Below are 23,314 nucleotides of genomic sequence, written 5' to 3'. Positions count from 1 at the left end.
TGCGTGTGGTATATGTATCGTCGAGCATTTGTAAGGCTGATGGAAGTTGGATACACCTATGTACGGGTGATGCTTTCGTACGTTGTCCTTACGCCACACTCTAGTAGTTGGTAAGGTGCGATTACTAGCCTATTACTGGCCGCTTGTGAGCGGTGTGCAGGTCATAAGTAAGTGCCAGTAGGACGCCACACAAACCCCTGATTGTGTAATTTCCTCCTTCCTAAAGCTACGTTTACACCGCCCCTGTTCAAGCGGCCACTTCCAATAAGAAGTCTAAATAAGAAGTCTATGTAAACACGTGTAAGCGCGTTTCAGGCTTCTGCGTTCAAAACTTTCACTTTCACGCATATCTACTCGAGTTTTTACAACAGTTTTTGAGCTCCACATACAGAACGCGTGGCCATCAAACGTGCGTTGCCAGTTAAAACTTGCCAAACTCTGAGCACTTCGACATTTTGAACTAAGCCTCTTCCAACTGTAGGTGGTCTACATGCGTGAGGAAATGGTCGAAAAAGAAAATGGAAGAAGAAGCTTGTCCAGTGTAAACACCAAGGGCTAAACACGTCCTCACTTCAAATGCCTGGTGTGTGGGTCGGGCTGCAAAAAAGTAGTGTGCACTTTTCACGTGAACAGCGCGGACGGGCTTTTTGCAAAGTCCACCGGATCTTGGTTGGTGTGGGGGTGAGGATGTTTGAAAAAATGAAAAATCCATACGACTCGTCTGCATCTTATGTACCTCACCTTTACTGTTGCATTAGTGTTCACAACAACCCGTCGCCAGTAGAGAAAAAATGTGCATTAACATTTTCGCTTCTACAGGTGCTTTCATACAGATTTGCCCCTTTGTTTTTTAGCCACAGACTGCCCAAATCCTCCTGTAAGGGCAGCTGTGACAAAGGCTCAACTAAGCAATGTTTTTGTGGTTGGCTGATAAAATTATCTAATTTAAAAAACAAACCCAGCAAGGAACAAGACTGACCTCAGCAATAAGGGAAGTGTTGTCTCATTTCCCCAAATCTCACATTAAACCCCGCTCACATGAAAAAGCTGTTACTATTGTAACAGTAAAATCGCAAGAGGCCTTCAGCTCCTGTCTGTTTGCTCAGCAGCTGGACGGGACAAGTAAGGAAAAATAAATGAAAGCACTTGAATAAAATGAGCTGTGGACGCATCGATGGGTGTTTACTCCCACATCACTCTATAGTTTTGCGTTGCAGTGAACCGTTCGGCGCACACAGGAGTTGGGTTTTGAAATGGACAAGGACCGTTCTGCTCCGGCATGAGCCTCCTCATCCCTCAAATGTATCTCCTAAAAGTGTGGCACCATTTAATGCAGTACAAGAATTATGTCTAAGGAGCCTCGTACCAACAAAGAAGTAACCAAACATGTTTTTCTTTTACATCTTCGGCTGTTCAACAAGGCAATACTCACTATTTGGTGCGATCGAACGACATAGGGTCCGCTGTCAAACACATCGTAGACATGCAGGCACAAGAGAACCCGGAGATCTGTGTGATTCTTTGCAGAATCTAACATTAACCAGCTGCTAACATACAGATGTTTCAGTAACACAGACATAAAGTTGATTCCGAATATCCAACGCTGCTGTGGTCTCTGCCGTCATTTAAATAACGGTTTGGAAACCCACTAAACAAAACAAAGATAAGAAAATGTGAATAACCTCCATGTCCAGATAAGCCAACAGCCTCTCTTTGCTGTCATTTTCCCAGCAGCTGTGAAATATATGCGGTGTGAGTGAAAGTGTGTGTTGTTCCAACTCCGCATGGTTTTTAAAAGCCTTGTCTGGCGTGTGTGTGTGTGTGGAACTTTTTTGTCTTTTTTTATGGGTTCCTTCTAATTCTATCATCTGCACAGTCACAAGGAAATGTCTGAAAGAGCCGCTTTTTAGTGAGCACCATGTGAATGGCATTTGGAATAGTGCAACTATTCACAACACAAGTCAACTTGTTACAGTGTGGAAATCCACAAGTCATGCAAATACGGCGGGGGTTGCATGGTGGGGTGCTGGTTAATCCCGGCAGCATCCCAGCAGAGTTTCTATGTTTTCCACATGTGTGGATCCACTACATGTGTTCCACCGACTCCCACAATCCAAAAAAATGTATCACAGGTTAAGCCTCAGCCCCAGATGCCCTTACAGGTGTATATGGGCTGTCTGAGGGGGGAAAAATGATTAAACAGATCACAGAGGTGGCCTGAACCAAATATCAAGGTCGTAAGGAGCCTGTAAGTGAAAATGTTTGTGCAAATTCTTTTCTACGGGCAGCAAAATGTCATGCTCCCCCCATAACGCAGTTTACAGCAGAGCATGAAGTGCGACGGTCACTGCTTTCTGTTTTCCTTATGAAACCCGTCATCTATTTTAATTATGTATTACTACAAAAATAATACTAATACACACGAAATAGCTCCCTCCTCACAAAGATTTGTGTACCTTACGGTGTAGTTTTTGAGCTATTGGAGATAAACATAGTATTTTTGACTGAAGATATATTAGGTGTTTAAACTTTCTAATATATCTTTCTAATGTAGCATATTTACTGAAACAGAAAACAGAATTTTACCACAAGTTGGTCAAAATTGGACCTGTGAGAAAGATTTATCCTGAAATGAAACTGTCCGAAAACTCCTGTTAAATCTGTCAGAGTTCACCAAGCCTTACCTAACACCATGGTCATGTAACGTTCCTCCACCCCAGCCTCCAGCAGGAGGGGGGGCACGTATGTAATCCCAGCTGCCACACAGATCTCCAGGCCACATGTGAGGGAGTTCAGGAGGACAAGATGCCACTGAGACCTCCATCCAGGCATATTTACGGGGGTCTGTTCACCTTTCTCTCTTGTTGGATGTCCACTATTAGAGGTGAAAGAAGGTGGGCGGGGTGACAGATTATGTCCCGGCGAGGCAGAACGACTGTCGTGGCAGGACAGCAGCACAGACACGTGGATGTCTCGGATGGCCTGAAGAATTCATTCTCTTCTCAGCATCCTGGACCTGCAGAGTGGAGGGAAAAAAAAGAACATGGAATAAATACCAGAGGAAGTGGGAAAACTGCAGGAATACATTTAAAGTCAGTCCAGAACTACGGCTAGGAGAAGGACCGTTCATTCAGAGGCTATCGAACATCAGGGAACATCAAGTGCAAAAAGATTATCACTACTGGTTTTCTTCAAACATTTTTTAATCCAAACAAAATTAACTTTCAAAGCATGGAAACGATAGAATTTTCCAGATTTAAGTCTTTAATCTGCTGCTTAAACGTAGCAGAAAAAACTCCAATTATCCCAACACATGGAAGTCCAATAACTAAAGTAAATATGAGACACATCTACTTTAAATTAGACCTACAAAATAAATCGCAAATTTATCGCAATATCAAGCTGTGCAATACACAACGCAAAAGACTGCAAAAATGGCAGTTAATAGTGCTAAAACAATCTTATGTAAGCTTGAAGTATTTAACGAGTTAAATAAATTCTTTATACATTTGACCAATCAGATGGAGCCCTTTTCTGTTTTTATGTTCTATGTTGTGTTAACAGGCTAATCATCAGATGATGTTGGGGACCTTGGAGACCCTCCTATCAGTCAATTATCCCGCTGCTGCCTTCCTGCCACCGCGCGACCTCTAAATGTGCCCTAACGGCCATCGTCTAGTCACAGATGAATTTTAAATTTTGCTTAAAACTACCTGCCAAATTTTCTGAAAAACGTGAAGAATGTAAGTCGCTGAGCTGTGGCATTTTGACCAAAGCGTAAAGCACATCACTGGCCACAATCTTTTCTCTCTGAAGAAATGATAGGACTCCATTTATACACTGATTTATTTGATTGTATTTTTATTACAATATTTCAAGTTAAAACACAAACATGTTTACTTTAGTTTGCAAGAGGACCCATTACATTTATTAATCTGCTAGATTCCTCATGAGGATTGGATTAAAGTTTATACTCTTGAAAATTACAGCCTGGAACGACTGTTTTCTTCAGCAAATGCAGTTAGTCGCTGAACATAAAACCCCTAGATTGATGTAAATATGCACCAAACTGCTTTTGCTGCAAATGCATCCTGAATAGTCTGTGTTCTTCCACTACCAGTTAATGAAAATCGCTTTTTCATAACTGGAAATAAATTTCACAGAGCACCAGACAATACAAAATACTCGCTTGTCCTTGTTATTGCAAAACGGTGTTTTCATGCTAGAATGGTCCAAACTTCCACATCCAAACCGTCTAAATATGGCTTAATGAAAATGTTTGTTTTCAGACATTAAATTCTTTGATCATTTAAAATACAAATCTTAATCTGCATAAATGCAATACTAGACCTCAAGGTAAACTGAAGATCGAACCACAAAATGAAACTATAGGAAGTTGTTTTGGCACAGTTGTAAAGAAAATACGATTAATAATGAACGTTTTTTCTGACATGATGACATGGCATGACTCAGTTTTCCATCCAGAAATCTTTTTGTGGATCATGACCCAGCTGGTTGTACGTCAGCAGCCCAGAGCAGACGGGTAGATTAAGTCCCTGAAATTGGGAAAATGGGTCACTTTATACACAAAATGAGGACCTCAATAAAGCCTTCTTATGACAGAGCCTCTAAATATGAGCTGGAATACCTTTGTGTGTCGTAACAGAGAGCTGGACTTAACTGCAACAAATGGCTTTTGTTCTATCGTCCACACTTTCTGAGACATACGTCCACCACACCTAAACGCCGTCATTCTTTTCATTGAAGGTACCTGAAGTTCTTCATTTCAGGCCTTCTAAACGTTAAATAACAAAGGTTTTTAAACCAGTTCAGCTACACGACTGAATGATAGACTGAATTCGATTTCCAGTTTTTTCGTTTGAGAGAGAAACAAATGAATCGTTCAATGAACAAAAGACAATTCTGATAATGGGATAAACACTTTTTGTTCCAAAGAAAAACAAAAAACAGCTGGTTAATAAAAGCTGAAGGCCTTGTTAATGCAGCCGGTTCTAAAAGTATTTTAAAAGCAACAAGTGAACAATTGGCATTACCATCTTCCCGGGACTTGTTTTTCAAGCAGGACGAAGCAGCAGTCTTCATAAAAAAAAAATTCGTCCATCTGTCGTCTCCAGGCACAGGAATAGATGCCGTGTGGAACAAACTGACTAACCACAGAGACGTACCCACTACACTGGAGAGGGTGAGGATTTAAAGTACCACGATAAAACAAAACACATGATCAAATACTCTGACTCATTGATGGTTGCTGAGGATTTGATGGCGTTTACGATGGTTGGCACTTCCGTGTTTTGAAAAGGACACGGTCCACACGTCACTAGTCCCTGATTGTCCAAAATGCAGGTGATGTGTAGTGACGCGTGAACGCGAGAGATCTGTACGCAAAGGCCAAAAACGGACATTTACACACTTTTTAACAGACTTTTCACCAAGTGGTCACTTGAATGCATGTTTCCAAGACCAGTGTGAACGTAGCATTAGGTTGGAGCTTGAACTATTAGTCTGTTTTATTCTTTCATTTTTTTCAAAATCACAAACATCAGAATAAGTTTAAGCGTGGTGAGAAAGATCTTAAGCTTTTACTTAAGTGAAAGGTACCGATGGAGAACAGTTGAACTGTTGTGAAGCCAGAAAGGCTTTGCGGCTGATTGTGGAGCCTGGATGGGAATACATTTGTACTTTGAAAGGGAGCAATTTTGTGCGTTTTTACCACGACCGCTGAAAGTTTCTTGACTTTGAAAGCTTGCTTCTGAGAATTTGAAAAACAATGCGGCAGTGTCAGCAGTCTGGACCAATCCAAGGCCAAGGTCACAGGGAGGAGGGAACATTTCCCATCCGTCAGATCCGATTCCCTCCCAGCCTGGACACACTGAAAGACACCCATCAGGGGACCGGCCTTTTTCCCCTTCTGCATGTCTGGCCGCTACAACCCCCTGCCTGCACATCTTCATACTCTCCACCGCCTTTCTTCCCAACCCCAGAGGTCAGCATTATGTCTGACCTGCTCTATTATAGGAGCTTTTGACATTTCTACCTACAACTGGTTATGCCTTTATTAGGCTTTGAAATCCAACTCAATGCCTTCAATTGCAGCCCCAGCTGACTTTCTGTTAAACTTTCTCAGAGAGATCACAAGAGTCTCCATGCGGTCAAAAAAAAAAAAAAAAGAATTTGAATTTGAATGTTTTGCCCCCAAAAAGTGACTTTTGTCCAAGCAGGGGTCAGGAGGAAGGTGAATGAGCTGAAAAAGCAACTGTTCCAAAGAAAAATCATCAACCTATTAATCCAAACTAAATTATACAAACACTACTTTAGTGATGTGTGCATAAACACATGCACTCGTGATCAACTATATTCTGCTTATGTCCTTCACCTCCCGGTTGGTTTGGAGACAAATGCAAGCAGTCTCACGAACTTCCCTGCTTACCGTGGCGTTTTAGCACAAAAGCTTGAGGGTATGTGGCCATGGGGAGATGGAGAGTGGTTACTTTTGTAAGGTCTCCAACCTCTCCTTTTGTTTAAGTCCTATTCACAAACTCTTGCCTCCCCTCAAAGAAGATTGAGTCCTAATGACTCTGAGTGGCATTGAAATATAAAAGAGGCTTTGTGAACTTTGTCGTGTCAGGAAAAGTAATGCTACAAAGTGAGGTTTCAAATATACGCTACATTCATGGAGCATTCATTGGGGAGTGTCCTGAGAAGAACCCTACCTGCAGTCACTTTCTGCCACTATTCCTGGCCTCCTGCATTTTGGGTCCCACACCACCAGTTCCTGACACTGATTCCATTTACAAAGTCGCTCAGCAAGAGGTAAACCGTCCATTAGTCTCACCTAATGAGGTTTGTGAAGTCACACCCTCCTCTGTGATCGGCCCTTTGCAGTTCATCCTTTTTATTGTTTTCCTTCACAAGACTCTTAAACATGATGCAACCGGACAGAAACAAGCAGAAAAGCACAAGCTTTCTGCAAACATCAACTATCAAATAAATTCAGACATTGGATCATATTTTTTTTGGTTTTGTATGATGCATCATAGGCCCGCACAATAAATCGCAAATTTGTCCGTATCACAATATCAAGTTGTGCAATACGCAAATCGCAAAAGACGGCGAAAATTGCGATAAATGGTTAGCTTAAATGTGGTAAAACAATCTTATGGCAGATAAATCCCTTTATGCATTTAACCAATCAGATGGACCCTTTCTTGTTGTTGACCAATTGGGATGGAGCCCTTGATGTTAGACAAGGGTCATTTGAAGCATAATTAAAGTTATATTGACTCTTATTTAGATTAAACTGTTGCAGTCAAATGGAAATAATTTTTTGGGTTGTTTTGCTATTTGTTAATGTATCGCAAGTTCAATAGTCATTGCAATATTGATAACTAACACCATAAATCGTGAGTTTTCCTCATTTCGTGGAGCCCTAATGCATATTGATCTAGCCCGGAAAATGTTAGGTCAACGGCTTCGGCTTCAAGCAACCCTGCAAAGTCGTGACAGGGAATCGTCTCCTTCTGGTCCAGCAGTTAGACGTGTTAGACTTTAAAGACATTTAACATTGTGGAGCCCACCACCACCACCACCACCCATTCAGTCTCTCCCCCTCCTTTTCTTTTTGCCACTTTCTCAAATATCCATCTGTGCCACATGTTCTAAATCATCCTCTGCCCTGTCATGCTGACGGCTGTGCAAACAGACCACCGGCAGCACTATTTTTATAAACATACCTTTTCCCTCTGGTCCTGATAACTAGATAATATAAGACGGAGCCTCTCTGACTCAGTTCAAATACAAGGTTAAGTATTTGATTTGTATGTTTTGTCTGTTCACTTCAAAGATAGCCTGGACCGAGTGGTACCCACCCCCGCTGGCCCATAATGTCAAACCCACATCCGTCCCTCTGACCCCAACCCTGCCCTTCTCAACAAATCATATGACCAGCCAAACATTTCAAAGGCAATTCCAGCTGCAGGATGACTTCTCCCTAATATTCCCTTCATGAACTCTGTCGCCTGCTGCTTCAACCAAACAGGGAAACCTGTCAGTTATTGTAGAACCTCTGAGCAATGGAGGGAGATGTGTTTTTCTACATGGTCCTGCTCAGGGGTCCCACTGCTGGGCAAACTTGTTAATGCTGCTCTTCTGTAGGATTAAGCGATTACCAAGGTAATGACTGCCAAGTGTGAGGGGCAAAGCGCCACTGTTCAAATCCTGCTTCCATGGTTGGGACACTCACTGTAAAATAAAGTTATTGGAGGTAAACTTTATGGTTAATTGTGATGTTTAATCTTTCACTCCAAAAATATTGAACAAACTTCAAACATATTAAGACTTAAGATATTTTTAAAAAACATGTTGGCTATAAATTAATTGTAATAGAACTTTTCTGCCGGCTCCCGGTCCCAACCACAAACCAATTTTATCACCCGCACAAGAACCATAACAAAGAATACAGAGAGTCTACAAGCAAAAGCAGCGTAGACGGACAACATACGCCTTGAAAAAAACTGTTTTGAAGTGGGCTACTGTGACATGCTAAATTATTGTAATGGCAGATGTTAACACAACCAACGCACGTCTGCATTGAAAAAAAGTTCTAGATAGAAAAAAAAACTTAGCCAGGGTATGATTACAAAGAAATTATATGGCATTACTTGTGGTTTTGTGCCAGAGAAACATGCAATAAACTAAAGTGAAACAAAAATATACGCATTAACATTACTTTTTTTTTTTTACAAGTAACATCCCACTGAACAGGCTTGGCTTCATAGAAAGAAATGTCTCTTTTCCTGTTTATTTGCTTCTTGTTTGTGATCTTGGTCAACTTTCTTAGCATCTATCCCTTTACTTTTGTCTCCTTCGTTTTAACTTAAAACACTACAAGGTGAAAAACGTAAAAGAAAAAACTCCAAGTCTGAGTCTTTTCATGAGGTCTTTCTTCATAATGAAACCTAAAAACTATCACTGGGTTGACACCTTGTGATGTTTGCACAATAAGCAGTTAAGAAGCAAAAACCATCCAAATAACAACTACTCCCTCAGTGTCTCCTTCTCTTGTACTTCTAATGACCGCTCCCTAAAAGTCCAGTATAATGTCTGAGCCAGTATCATCTTCAGCTGCCTATCAGGGCCCGGGCTGCTCTCCAAAGCTCTCTCGTTACCTCCAGTCTTCCAGCTCATACCCCCACATGACAACTCGTCGGTAGAACGATTTAACCCATTATTCCTGGTTCACCAACTCAGCCAGCAAACGCTCATTTGATGAGACATAAGCATGCACACAAACACCAGCAATGGCTTTAATGTACACTCACTCGATTGCCTGACTGGCTGCTTTGTCCATTATCAACGCCTGCAGGCCAAGACCACCCTTACAGAAACAGGCTTTTAATTTGATAACCGAGAGAGACGGAGAAGAAGAGCAGGGAGATCTAAGGGTGGGGAGGGCCGGTTGTAGCAGGAGGGTGGGTCGGGATGTTGAGTAATGTCATTAGACTACAAGTGGCTGTAAGGAATCTGTATTTCTGGATATTAGACGATCAATAAAACAGAGTGCTGAGAAAGGCCGCTGGCAGCACTTCCCCTCTGCAACAGGAGCGGTTTGCCCAGAAGTAAGAGAATCCTGAAAATCCCACTTGGGAATGGGACTTGAGCTCACAATCTCAGCCGTTTCCTGCCATAACCAAAGGTACTTCCTCCTTTCTGCTTTGGCCCAAAAGCTGATAGGAAGATCTGCTTCAACGTTCATCACAAGTCAATCAAACCTAAATCATCTCAATTGGCAATAACCAAACCTATTTGCAAATATACATTTGGACTGGAAAAGGGTTTATTTCAAGCAATCAAAACATTAAATACAACTATATTTGGATTAAGAAACTTTTTTTTTAAACAATCAAAACAAAAAAACTACATTTAGATTCGAAAATGGTTTGTTTAAGCCACGTGTCGACAACCGGCGGCTCCGGAGCCTGTGTTGTGGCTCTCTGTGTTTTTGTAAAATAAGTATCATGTTCTAAGATTGAGAGTGCAGCGTGACCGCGCGGATGGGGCGTGTCTGCTGCTGTGAACGCCAACCAGAGTCTGTTATGGGATGGAAAGTCTTTCTGAAAAGACAGTCAGTGGGGATCTCGTAGGGGACACATGAACGCCCCCAAAAAAAGCCTTTTCTTCCCCTAGACTAAAACCACCAATTTCCCTGTAAAATTAATTAAATTTGTGTTAGGGCGCCCCTACTATCCTATCACCTTGCTGCTACGATGACCTTATGTCGCTCTGTGTAGAACACGCTGGAGCCCCCCTCCAGCGTGCACGCGGGGGAAAACAACGAACAGGTAGTGAGGCGGGGGCGGGGCTTAGACTCACCGCTTATGATTCCAGATCCCGCAAAAAAACTAACAGCTGCTTCCTAATAAAAAATAGTTGTCATTTTGTACTACATTTGAACCTTACCGTAATGATAAACAACCAGTAAACTTGTTGCTTTGTGCTGCTTCATGGTCTTATCCCCCCCCTCCTATTATCACCCTCTTACCCCCCCCCCCCCTCTCTCTCTAACATCCCTCTCCCTTCTTCCCTTCTTTCCTTTTCCGTCCGGTCCAACACTAAAGATTTTCAAACCTGATTGGAATTAATAAAGTTTGGCCTCAATTACAAAAGGGGTTTATTCAGACATACCTCTGGTTTGTCTGAAGATTAATAACCCCTCTTGTTAAAGTAAAATATGTCCAACACAAGAGGCCCTCAGCTCTCATCTGCCTGCCTAGCTGTTGGACAGGACAAGTTAAAAAAAATAAAATAGTTGTCATTCATAAAATTAATGTAATTTATTGGGTTTACTGGATTTAAAGAAAAAAAATAGAAAGGAGTCTGCATCAAAGTAAATTTGTTTGGACAGACAGAAAAGTCTATTCAAGGTTGTGGAAAATGGACAAAAGATCAAAGGAAACATCACGCTCATAAAGAATGAAAATAATTAAAATAAATAATTACATAAATATCCTGACAACATTTTGAATCAATCCAAGTATAGCCAAATGAACTTTCGCAATATATCGGGAAAAACATTTTTCCAACACCCCTACTGTTGCGGCTCCCTGTGCCTTCATCTCAGTGGGAAACTGATCAAAATGCCTCTTTGACAGGTACAGGTTGCCGACCCCTGGTTTAAGCAATCCAAACAAAAATAAATTAAATGTGGAAGATGGTTTATTTCAAGCAAAACATTAAGTACTACATTTGGATTGAGAGGTTTTTTCAAGCAACTAAACTACATTTGAATTTGAAAGTGGTTTGTTTCAAACAATCAAAACTAAATTTAAACTAAATATAGATTTGAAAATGTTTTTTCTGAAGCAATAAATAAAAATAGATTTGAAATTCAAGCAATAAGAAAAATTTTAACTACTTTTGAAATTTCTGATAGAAATTCTCAGATTGTTAATATTTAACCAAGTATCCTTTTAAAAACCTCCATTGTATTTGACTCCAGGTGAAGAATACAGAAGAAGAAACATGGGATGCACAGCGAAACAGAGGACATCTAAAACTTAAAGTTCCTCACATACCAGACAGTTCCGTCTACAGAAAGGGCCGTTACTTCCAGAGCCAACAACTACAGTAAAACTTTGCATAACGTCGAGGCTTTTGCATGCCTTTTGAGATATATCTGTCAGTTTCTGTCACGTAAAGTCCAATGCCGCTAATTTCATGGTAGCCTCGTCCACAAAGCCATTTTCTCCTGCCAACATGTCCATAATATGCAATAACACACAGCCGCACTCTGCTATGATAAACCATGCAAAGCAAAACACTGCAGCAAAAATAGACTTTAAGGGCCACTAAAGCAGGGAACCAATGGATCCTAAATGTCAGCAGCATTCTGCATACCAGGCAGGAATAAATGGGGGAGATTGAGCACTCATTATGTTTCTCTAACAACAAATGAACCTTCAATCAACCAACTTGACTTATAACTTTTCATGTAACAATATATAACAGTCTTTTAAATGCCCCAAGTAGAGCAAAGTACAAACTCACAACAATTAAAAATTGACAAATGGAACATAAACTTCAAGTTATAAAAAGGAGTAGGTTATAAATATATTAACATGAATAAAAAGATCAACTAGACTTAATGCAAATCTAACCTGAGTCAAGTTTTGAGCTGTTTTTTTTACGTAGATATTTTGCGTAGTTTATATGCAATTATTGCGTAAAACTTACACAATTGTGTGAGATGCATTCGCAAATGTGTGGCTTTCTACGACCATTCCACGTATGTCTCAGACTTTACATGCATGTACCACCAATGTACAACTTTATATCGCATACGCATACGCCGCACATATCACGTTAAAATTACGTAATTGACGCACAAATCACTAATGAATTGCATATGAACTGCACAATAATCACGCACGGTTCATGTTCTACTTTGGCTTACGTGTTCTTTGCATGTTTTATTCACACTCCTTCAGTGGTGTTAACGTGGTTTATTCGGTATATATCAGTGAACATTTCACGCAAAGACCACAACTTTTCCACATGAATTCACGTATGAACAATTATTATCCGTACAATATGCCCAAAATGTATGTATAGGCTGTGTGACACGGCCTTAAGGCTATATCGCTCTGAACTCTGAGCAAACACAAGTTTAAATGATTCTTGAAAGAATCTCGTCTTCACAGAGATCAACTTATTCCTGCTGAAAATACTTGTAAGGAACTGAATAAAATTTAAATAGAACAAGAATAAGTATTGAAATAAATTAAATAAGGATTAACAATTAAAAAAATCATTAGCTTTCAGGTAAATAAAAATAAATGCTTAATTAGTTATTGAAAATGGTTAAATTGATTGATTTCTAATGATACTACTTCACTTGCTCCAAAAATGTAAGAATTGATTCATGATTTTTCCTAATGAAACATAATTTGCACATAGTTTAACTTTTGATACTTGATCAAATTTTGCTATGAAAATCTCTGAAACAGTGTTATGTCTATTTTACTGATATAGTATTATTTTTATCAATCATATAAATGACTTTTATAAGTAACATAATCTGCATATATTTTGGATAAATGATCTGCATTTGCCATGTTGATTTCTAAAAATTTTTTTACATAATAATTTAAGTACTTCATCTTTGCCGTGTGCTTTATTGATATTTCAAGATTCTTAATTCTGTCTGATAAAAGTTATGAACCAGATAATGATAAATCATGTAATAAAATGGTTACAGTAGAACAGGGCAGGGATTATATAAACTCTCTTCCTTCCACTCCCTTTCAAGCAGTATTTATTAATGTCTAATTATCCTAAGTTTGATTCGTCATTGTATGAATGTATAACTGATGAACTTATTGTTTTTGTGTATTATTCTTATTTGATTGCTTAAAATGAACCATTTCAAATCAAATCAAAATGCAATCAGAAATATACCTGAGTCCTGTGTCTACATGTGAAAGAGTGTAGCTTTCTACAATCATGTGCTGTTAAACTCATTTTATATCACAAACACAGCCTTTGTGTTAAAGATCAAGCAGTCCAAGAACCAGAACTGTTTTCTTCTGTCGGCGACATCTCAACAAATATTTGCTACCTGAACACATGACATTAAATAACATCCGGCTGCGCAGGAGGATGTCACCTTACAGAGAAGTAAGAGAACAATAGCCCAGTAACGTTCAAATATGTCAGAGACAGAAAATTATTTAGTAAAAGAAACAGGAATCTAAATACACAGAGACCAAATTACCAGGACAGGATCGAGCTGCAAGTTAAATCATGAAACAAGGTGCAACTAGACAAGGAACAAAACCTGACATTAAAGCTAAAACATAAACCAGGATGCTAACCCTGACAGCCAGAGCTGCTCCTTCCATTGTTCTGGTTCTGCGAGTTTTTCATGTTTCCCTGCACTCTTCTTCTATCTGATCTCAGCATTAAGAACACGACGCCTCATTTAAGTCAGGTGTGTTCGAGCATAAACATGAACAGGGACTAATAAAATATCAAATGAAAACCAAGATCAATATTTGTTCAGGTTTCAGTTCTCACATAAGGGTGGTTGAAGTGTTTCTTTTATAATTGGTAACAAATTTAGCTGTGAAATGTTCACAGGTGATACAGATGTGTTTTAAATTCCATCTTTACTGAAGAATTTTAATGTTAAAGGCATTACAAGAATCCAAACACCAAACAAAAAGTTACAGTTGATGTCCTGCGTCTATCCTTGGTCACAACTGCCCTTAAGGGTGGATACAAGCTTTATGCAGGCAAAAAATGGGCATACCTGTACAGGGCACACAGGTGGCCCACACCAGGTCGTACAACGCTTGGCGAGTCCGTAGAGGGAAAATATTTATGCACATGATTTTCATTTCATTTCGTTTTGGTGACAGGTCGTAGTAAACACTTATGCAACACCTAAGGGTGAAGTAGGTGAGGCAGAGGCATGTGATATATATTTTTCCTTTTTTAGCCCCACTTAATACTTCGGACTGTGCTAGGAGCCTGTTAGTGCCGTTCACGTGATAAGTACGCAATCTTTGCAAGAAGCCAGACTGTTTGAAATGAGGAAATTAGACAGTGTGTAGATTGTGTGGGCATCCTATGCCTCGTTTCCACTGAGCAGTGCGTTATGGTCCCCTCCAGTCCACTATTTTAAGCATTCCATTATAAAATAGTTGCATTGAGCCGGACCAAATCGTACCACTTTTTGGACCCCCGTTGGTTGTAGGTGCATCACCTGAATTGCCCTGGACCATTCCAAACCGGATCAGACCAAACCGAACCAGAATGTACCGCTCACTGGAAACAAGCTTTACTGTCGTCCTATGGACAGTTGTACGTATCACGTGCACAACACGTGCATGCAGTCTTTGCACAATGGGTACATGTGATGGAGGTTTCCTTGACTGGAGCAAACGGACCTAGATGTTCTTCAGCCACTTCCCGCAAGGAACCCCAATGATCAAAACAAAAATACCTTTTTACCTGTAAATATTCTGGATGGCATCTTCCAGCAGCACAGATCTTGTGAATGAATCTGCATTAAAGTGTTGCTCTTTTGCCGGCCAAACCAAAAACCAGATGGTTCCAGCAGAGCAGTGCAGCATTCTTGCTGCCTCCTCAGACTTGAACACCAAACACGCTCTGTTGAAATCATTTTTAGCACACTTCCTGCCATCTGTCACCAAGTCTTCTGTGGAAGAGCAGCAATCAAAATCTAGCCGTTCCCTCAGAACCAGAAAACTTTACAAAAACACTGTTGCACAATAGGAGGGAGTCAGCAGCATCATCATCTTTGTGTTCGATTCTTGGAATGCTGACTAAAAGGCAAGAGGTTACACATGGCCTTTTGGGAAAAAAAAGAAATGTCCATCATCAGCACTGCGGGAAGTTTCCAACAAAAGACTTGAGTAATCAAAATAAAAGATTTCCTTTCATTTAGGTCACATCCTTTTAAACAAGAATGAAAGTCATCAAAAAGCCCAAAAAACTTCAAAAAACACAACATTTTTTTAGAAAAACAAAGGTGGAAAAACTATTTGATTAACTGAGTAATATGTGCATACCAAACTTCTAACAAAAACGTTCTTGCTTGCATAAAAGATTTTTGCGTACTTTGGTGTTTTAGCAAAAACTACCTGAAAGAAGCATTTGAGATTAAATATTAGTCCAGCGAACATGCATTAAATCGCACACTCATAGTGATGCAAATCCCAAGCTTGGTCCTTTCAAAAAGTGCATAGAGCATCTCACATATCAAAGGTCCTGTCAAACACTCAATAGCATCTCTTTCATGCCTTCTACATGAAAGAGAACACTGTGGCTTCCTTTAATAAGCAGTTTTCCCATTCACAGAGCCAAACTTCAAAGGTCAAGTTGGAAGACTTTCACTGACCGTTTTAACCGGCATTTCCTCATAATTGTTGTACGGAGTTATTGAGAAATTCCAGCCTCAATCATAATTTGGCACAACAAACACGTTGCCAGGTTTTCTCTTGATAACTCTTGAGTGTTGCACACTGAGAACGACCAAAGAAAGCATCAATTTGGAACATCTGGCCAAATCCTTATCACCATGGGAAACCAGAGGAGACGAGTATGTGTTACAATCGCTTCATCTAAACCCAGACTCTGCTTCAGTTTTGTTACTGAATACAAGTCTTTGTGGAGCCAGTTATTAAAATAATCGTGCATTTTGTGGTAAAAGCACCAAATTTGTCCCATAGTGTCCCCTCTTTAAGAAAAGAATGTTAGCTGCAAGAAAATCCAAGATTTCAAAATCTTCATACAAAATTGTAATATGCATAAAATAGTATTCTCTAGGTTCTCATCAAGTTTAAAGATGGCATTTTATGCATGAACAGCCCATGTTGTTGAGACTGGGGCAAAAAGTCATTGAATATTTTTGGAAGAATTGGCTGCCATCTTTACAAATGGCCACCATTATGGATGTCTCCAACATGCTTTTTTCAAAAGAGGAGGCATCCTAAGGCTGCTGAATACAGTGCGTGTACCACAAACTGCACATTGGGTTAATATCAACGTAACCGGCTCTGCTATCTCCTAAATGTAGAGTTAATTTAAAAAAAAAACAATTTTCTTCTGTGTTGACTGCTGGCTTTTAAAGGCAGATCTTTGGTTGTTTGCTGGTCTCCTCCAATGTAATGTCAGCTGGTAAAGTCAGTGTTTTTTTCTAGTGAAACCAAAAAGTGTAGCTAAATAAGCCATGATATATAAGAACATGGATATTCCTCAACTAAGAAAACTTCAAGTCAAAAGTAACACAGGAGAAACAAACTGGTTTAGGTGTTCTATCAAACTGTTGTAGTTATTTTGTTTTGGACCGAACAAAAAACTTGAATATCAATTACTATTCACTAGTCATCTTCTTTTTCAAATCTAAAATGTTGTGCTGTTTCTACGTCTAAGCAGACACACTTATGCATTTCACCGGACGAATGCTAAAACATCAGTTGTGGCCTGTTTTTGGCAAGTCGCACTAGACTATAAGTTGCAGTTTTTGGAGAAATGTATTTGACAAAATACAGAACTAAGAATGGGCATTTCCTCTTGAAAGGCAGATCCTATTAACGGAATCGATGACAATAATAGACTGAATATTAGCGCGCTTCACCAACATAACCGCATTCAGCTTCACAGAACATGGAAGGAATTGCAAAAATGTTTGGTGTGGTAGATTAGACCAACATAACAACCTAACTCTTAATATCAGTTAAAAAAAATCCACATAATCCATTTAATTCTTTGTCATCTGTGTCGCTTTCAAATATTATTTTTTTTAAATCACATATAAGTCAGACCTGAGTATAAGTTCCACCCTGGCCAAACCCAGCAACAATAACTAAATAAATAAATGCTGCTTATGCTCCAGAAAATACAGTAGGTGGATGTCCCAGAATCAGGGAGTATTTTTTGGGTGTTAATAATATTTTTTGCCTTTATGTTTACTTTAATATATGTATTTCTACTTAAAATATTTGGACAAGTACTAATAAGGTCTGACAAGTCAAATCTATTTTATCAGGTCATTGTTGGTTTAAGGAAGTTGACTGAGGAAATGAAGAAGAGAGATGAAGATGGGGGGTTTTACTGAGAAAATATCTCGAACTCTGTGAAACGTCAGTGAACCGAAGCTTGAGATTTAAAAAGATAAAATAAACTCGATAAGAAAGATACACGTTGAACATAAACACAAAAAAAACTGACTGCCAGGTTTATGCAACTGCACAAAATTAGTCTGAAAACCCATTTCTAAAAAGAAATATAAATGACCACTATTACAATCACTGTAATTAAAGGTTAACTTCGCCAGTGATTGCTTGATTTCCTCAAACTCTTAACATCTTAGAATTGTATCTAATGATTTGTTAGAAAAAGGAGAGTCAAACAAAAGCATGTCTGTAAATGTTTTGTTGTTGTTGTTTTCAGTGCTGTGCCGTCTTTTACCCATTGTGTGACCGTGCATTTAGGTGTGAGTGACAGAAAAACAGACCACAGCACGTTGGGATTAAAGAGAAAAACAGTTGGCCGGAGAAGTAACCCGAGAACTGAGCCGGTGCCAGTTCCCCCACACATTCTGGCTTGGAGTGATTTCATACCAGACGCAAGAGAAGATAAGGAATATTCCTGCCTTCAACACACTAGATACATGAAAAACACTCGAGAAGAGCGAGCTGAAAGGCATTCTTCTTCATTTCACATCATTTTAGCTGAGAAATGATGTCACAGACAAAACTAAACCCCATTACATCAAAGCCAAAAACCTGATAAGTGCACTTCATGAGGCCAAAGTTGGAATAAATAAGAAGTAAAGGTTCAGATTAACCACCTAAACGAGCTTGTAATTTAGAACAAAAATCCTGATGACACATTCCTCTGCTCATTTTTCTTTGTTTCGGTTAAACTTGGGCTCATTAATGGTCCGTCTCCTGCCCAGCTGGTAGTGGATGGCTGTTTCTGAGAGGCTGTTTGACCCCGTAGCCTACAAAAAATAAATAAATGAATAAAAAACCTTCAGCTTCTCTGCTTCCCATCATTGAGAGATAGCAGAAGCAGACAGGTTGGTTATTATGCCTCCATATTCTGGGTGTTGGTGAAATTTGAAGCCCTGAGATCATCTATTCCTGAACGACCAGTAGGGTCCTCCAATTCAGGCAGCAGGTTTTATCCTGGTTTTAATTGAAATTGATTAATATAATTAATTTAATCATTTGCTTAAACTACCTCCAGTAACTCACTATGATTTGACTCGATCACTTCGGCATAAAATGTGAGATTTGATTGCGAGGACTCATTTCAGAGGGCTCTGAAAGGCCCCATGCGTGCAAGAGGGATCGACTTCTGCAGAATCTGAGTTTCCTCAGAGACAAAGGAAACTAAAGCAGAATGGATCTGTCAATGAAAAGGCGACAGCTCAAGTTACAAGAAACCCCAAGGCAATTGGTCCCACTTCAAGCCATACAAGGTTACAGCCCCCCCCCCCCCCCCCCCACACACACACACACACAAGCAAAATAATAAATCAAAAAGTGTACATTCTCTATCTAATGCAGAACACTGGATCACCTAAAAAATGATCGAAAAACTTTAAAAAGACACCAAATGTAAAGTTACAAGGGAGTGGTGACCCAGACGGGTCAAAAAAAGTTTGATATCACTTACGTGTTTACACTTAAGCATGACAGACGTGACGAGATACACAGAACTATAGATAGATACGCCCAAACAACCTTCACGGGGACTTTATAAACATGCAGGAATGTAACTTATCACCAAAAAAAAAAAATAACAGACGGCAAATAAATAAAGCCTTCTGAAGATAATACCGCCCATGGCTGATTAAAACAGAAAAGCCATTAGTCTGTCTAAGTAGCTTGGTGTCCTCGACGGCGGGTAATTATCCTCAACTTGGCTGGGGGGGGGGGGGGGGGGGGGTATTAGATGGTCAGAGAGCAGTTAGAGAGAAGACAGCTGGTGGAGCTGCAACATCCGAGGTGAAGAAGCATTTCCTACGGGCGTGAAACAGATGAGCTCTGCAGAAAGTACCTCTAACCCCTCCAGGGGCGACTGGAGAAAAAAAAAAAAAACACCGGTAGGGCCCATCAACCCCACTTCATTTAAAATCAGACGCTTTGACCATTAGCGTGTTGTCAAACATCAACACCTTTTGGAGTTTTGTTCACCAGCCCCCCCCCCTCCTGTGAAAATAAGAGGGTCCGGTTAACAAATTCATGCAAAAGAAATGCCGGAAGAATTGTCCACACTTAAGTGCTGTTCGGGGAGAGCAAGGAGCTCTTTGTGTTGTGGCAGTCATGGTGACAATAAAAGTGCCTCTGTCATGGGTTTGAGCTGTTTAACCTTTTGATCCTTTCTCCACCTAATATGGGTTTTGAGCTTTCCCTGACGTTTGTCAGACAAAAAGATAAATCAGATTTATGCGATTAAAAAAAAAAAAAGAATCTGCCAATCTGGGAATTGTTTAATATTTAAACGCAGTTCATCTCAAAGATTGTTTTGCTGCAAATGAGGCAAAGAATATGTTACAATCAATTATGAACTGTTAATCTTCTTCAAATGCCACTGATGGATCAATGGGTAAACCCTAAACTGAAAGGTTTTGAGTTGCGTTCAAATCAGTCAACTTTTTAAAGATCTTGGTTATTTAAAACATAGCTGAAGTTTTTGACATTTTTGAAAAAATGTGGGATATTATCGAATAAAAATAGTGGGGAGATTGCTGGTATGGATGTGATAGGTTGGTGGAGTCGGAGCTGCTGCTAAAGCAAAGAACTCGTCAGTAAAATTCCGTGCGGGGTGTCCTGAACGCATCACACACCTCTTCATGTGTCACAGGGGGTTCAGCGTAAAAATGCACCCAAAACTACCCAGACTTCCCCGTTGCTGCAGGCAGAAACGTGCAAAGGGACTGAAACGTGGAAGCCCATCATCAGTCGCAGTTGAGAATCCCGCTTCAGTCACCTCCGACTCCGTGGAGTGGAAAAAAACTTCCAGAAAGAGGAGCAGCGCGAGGCTGGCGAAGAAGCGTACACCTTTCGGCCTCGAGCATTTTCCCGCAATTCGTGTCTCGTCTTATTTCATTTCCTGCTTAAAAGCCAGAAAAAATGATGGTTTGGTCAAATATTTCATCCCGTAATCCGCTGTGGCGACGTGATAACCCGCAGGGACAGAACCGCATGCAATAGATTTCCAAGACGACTAGACTAAAGTACCACAGAACCTCCTCTAGTAGAACCCGCAGCTCCTGACCTCAGGTTCTCCTGCATCCTCTGAGTTTGGTCTTACCGTGACTTCAGCGGAGCTTCCACCAATCTATGCTGCTACTTTCACGCTCCAGACGCTGTTGCTCAACTTCTAGTGAGCCGACTTACCCAGCTGGATGACAACAGCGGACCAGCCGCTCTTAAAGGCAACTTCAGTTTCCGGTTGTAGATTTCAAAATAAGAGAACCCAAGCCAAAATATCTATTTATCTGTGGTCAAATTGTTTTAATGACGTGTCATACATCATTTCGGGAGAGATCTAATAGAGAATAAAAAAGAAAAACACAACAATATTTACAGTGCAACGCTTGTTATTGGTTATAAGTATAGAAGCAAAAGGTTTTATTTGCTGAGTGGAAAAATGTGGCAGGCAACAGTAATGGTACCAATCGAAGGAGTGTGAATCCAGCACATAAACACAAGCTGGCACACATACCTAAACATTACTAAAACGTCTGTTCTGTACAACTAGGCGTGAAGGTGGTCAATTAAACTAAATTAAATAATTGATAAACCAACAAAAGCTCCATGATCAAAAGTTTTCAGACCGGATAAAAGCCAACGCCAGCATAAAAATGTTGATGCTTCAGTGATGTGACCATGGCTGTGGCCTTTCTGATGGCAAGGCCAAACAAGACTTCTATCTCTGAATGTGGTAACAAGAAAGCTCTCTGACCTGTGAGTTAATACTACAGTTCCAAAATACTTTTGTCCAATTCCATTTTGTTTCTGTTTTTGAAACTCTACTAATATCAATTACGTTTCATAAATGAAAAATGTCAATTTCTGCACTATTTCAAGTTGTTTTCAGGTTTTGAGCAGTGGTAGAATCTGCATGTTATACATTAATTTAATCAATTTATTTGGACCTAGGAGACAAATTGTGTACCATTTACAAACAGGTCTGTAGACGGTATGCATGAACATTTTACTTTCGTTTGATATGCAGTAAATATTTTTAAAAAATGTTATAAATACGTGCTGTATACATGCACATGGTTTGAAAAAATGAACGTATGTTCACACCGCGATTGGCAACACGCATTTAAGCCACAACTTCCCAAAAAAGTCAATGTAAACACGTGTTAGAAGTTAAACCATGTCTAACTTTGACCAATCAGGGACTCAGATTTGGTAGTGACGTATGGATGCCTCCTTCTTTAATTCTTGGAACTGGTCCCATCGGAGAATGATCAGCCACCAGTTACTCAGCTGCAAGCCTCAAGCCCTGGCCTGGCTTCAGGACTGGACCCAAGTAACGTCAGTCCAGGCAACGTAGCAGACCTTGTTTTTAATTTTTTCTATGAGTGGCATTTGAGCTTTTCTTAGTCTGACTTGTTATCTAAAACCTGTCTGTGATGGAAACCCCAACCAGGGTATTTACCCCAGACAGCATAGTGTGGGATCACTCAAGCTCTGAAACCACCCGCCACAACAAAGGGCCAGTTTGTGGAAAAGGAACATTACCTCAGCCTGAGTTAGTGCAGGAGGCTGAATGTTACCAGATAGAGATAGTTCTCTAATAGGCTTGGTCTCTTTTCCAAGTATATCATTCTTTTCTTAAGCCTTTCAGAGTAAAAAATATCCATCTATCTATCTATCCATCTATATACTTAACATTACAATACACTTTAAAGCTCCAAAAAGTTGGTTTTGTATATATAGGCCCTTTAACTTTCTTTAGTTGAGACAGTTATGGAAAATGCAGGAAAATGTTCAGTCTCCCACTACTTTCTTTCCTTGTGTTCTTTTTTAACACACATGCCTTTTGAAGATGTCAGCTGTTTTCTTTTTCTGCTGCTTCTGGCCTTAGAAGTTGTTTCTGATATAATGAATGCCTTCATTTTCCCTGGTCTTCGTTTCTATAAATTATATTACCAGCATTTTAGTTTTTCTTCTTGTGCGTTTGTCTTAGCTGATCCACCAGCCTCTTCCGAGCTGTTGATTATAGTTGCCTTTATTTTTTTTAAACGTTCCTTTGGTTTTTGTTTCCTTTCCTTTAGTTAAGATACTTCCTAGAACCAGGAAACACTATCTTTGCCTCTTTTTCCCGGAATAAATATTTCTCTGCTTCTTTACATGTCCAGGTGCTAAATCTTCTCTTTTAAGGAGTGTAAACTCAGGAAGACAGATTCTCATTCTCAGTTGACGGTATGTTTTCTAGCTGGACACCCAACAGTCAAGGACACCAAGGCTAATTCCAAGAATGTCAAACACTCAAAGCTCCATGCTTACAGTTTCACAGAATCTGAACTTGCCAATGCGATAAAAACAGACGAAGGTTTCATCACGAGTCTATTAAAAATCTCATCTTTCAGGGCCACTGTCGGTGTTTATTGCATCATTTTAATGACTCCAGTATTAACTCTATTAATTTACTCGACACCCTAAATAAAAATAGCAGAAGCTGTGAGATTACTCTGTCAGGCTAAAATGAGGATGTGTCTGAAGTAACACAAAGAGATTAA

General features: G+C 39.9%; 1 protein-coding gene across 2 annotated transcripts in view; it reads right to left on the bottom strand.

Annotated features, from left to right (window-relative positions):
* Positions 1 to 21,478, bottom strand: part of slc45a3 (solute carrier family 45 member 3) — a 28,212-nt gene extending 6,734 nt beyond the window's left edge. Inside the window, exons 1-2 of one of the 2 annotated variants that reach the window (XM_011476478.3) lie at positions 20,869 to 21,478; positions 2,685 to 3,016 (exon numbers count right to left, since the gene is read on the bottom strand). In XM_011476478.3, coding sequence (XP_011474780.1) covers positions 2,685 to 2,832 — 148 coding nt within the window. In that variant the 5' untranslated portion in view covers positions 2,833 to 3,016; positions 20,869 to 21,478. Of the gene's footprint in view, positions 1 to 2,684; positions 3,017 to 11,591; positions 12,746 to 20,868 lie in introns of those variants that run through there. The other variant, XM_020704250.2, reaches the window with a different exon arrangement.
* Between the last annotated feature and the right edge of the window lie 1,836 nt (positions 21,479 to 23,314).

The sequence above is a fragment of the Oryzias latipes genome, chromosome 6 (assembly GCF_002234675.1).
Source record: "Oryzias latipes chromosome 6, ASM223467v1".
In the NCBI taxonomy this organism is placed as follows: domain Eukaryota; kingdom Metazoa; phylum Chordata; class Actinopteri; order Beloniformes; family Adrianichthyidae; genus Oryzias; species Oryzias latipes.
The sequence above is the reverse complement of the archived record's forward strand: the minus strand, read 5'-3'. Positions and strand labels throughout refer to the sequence as shown.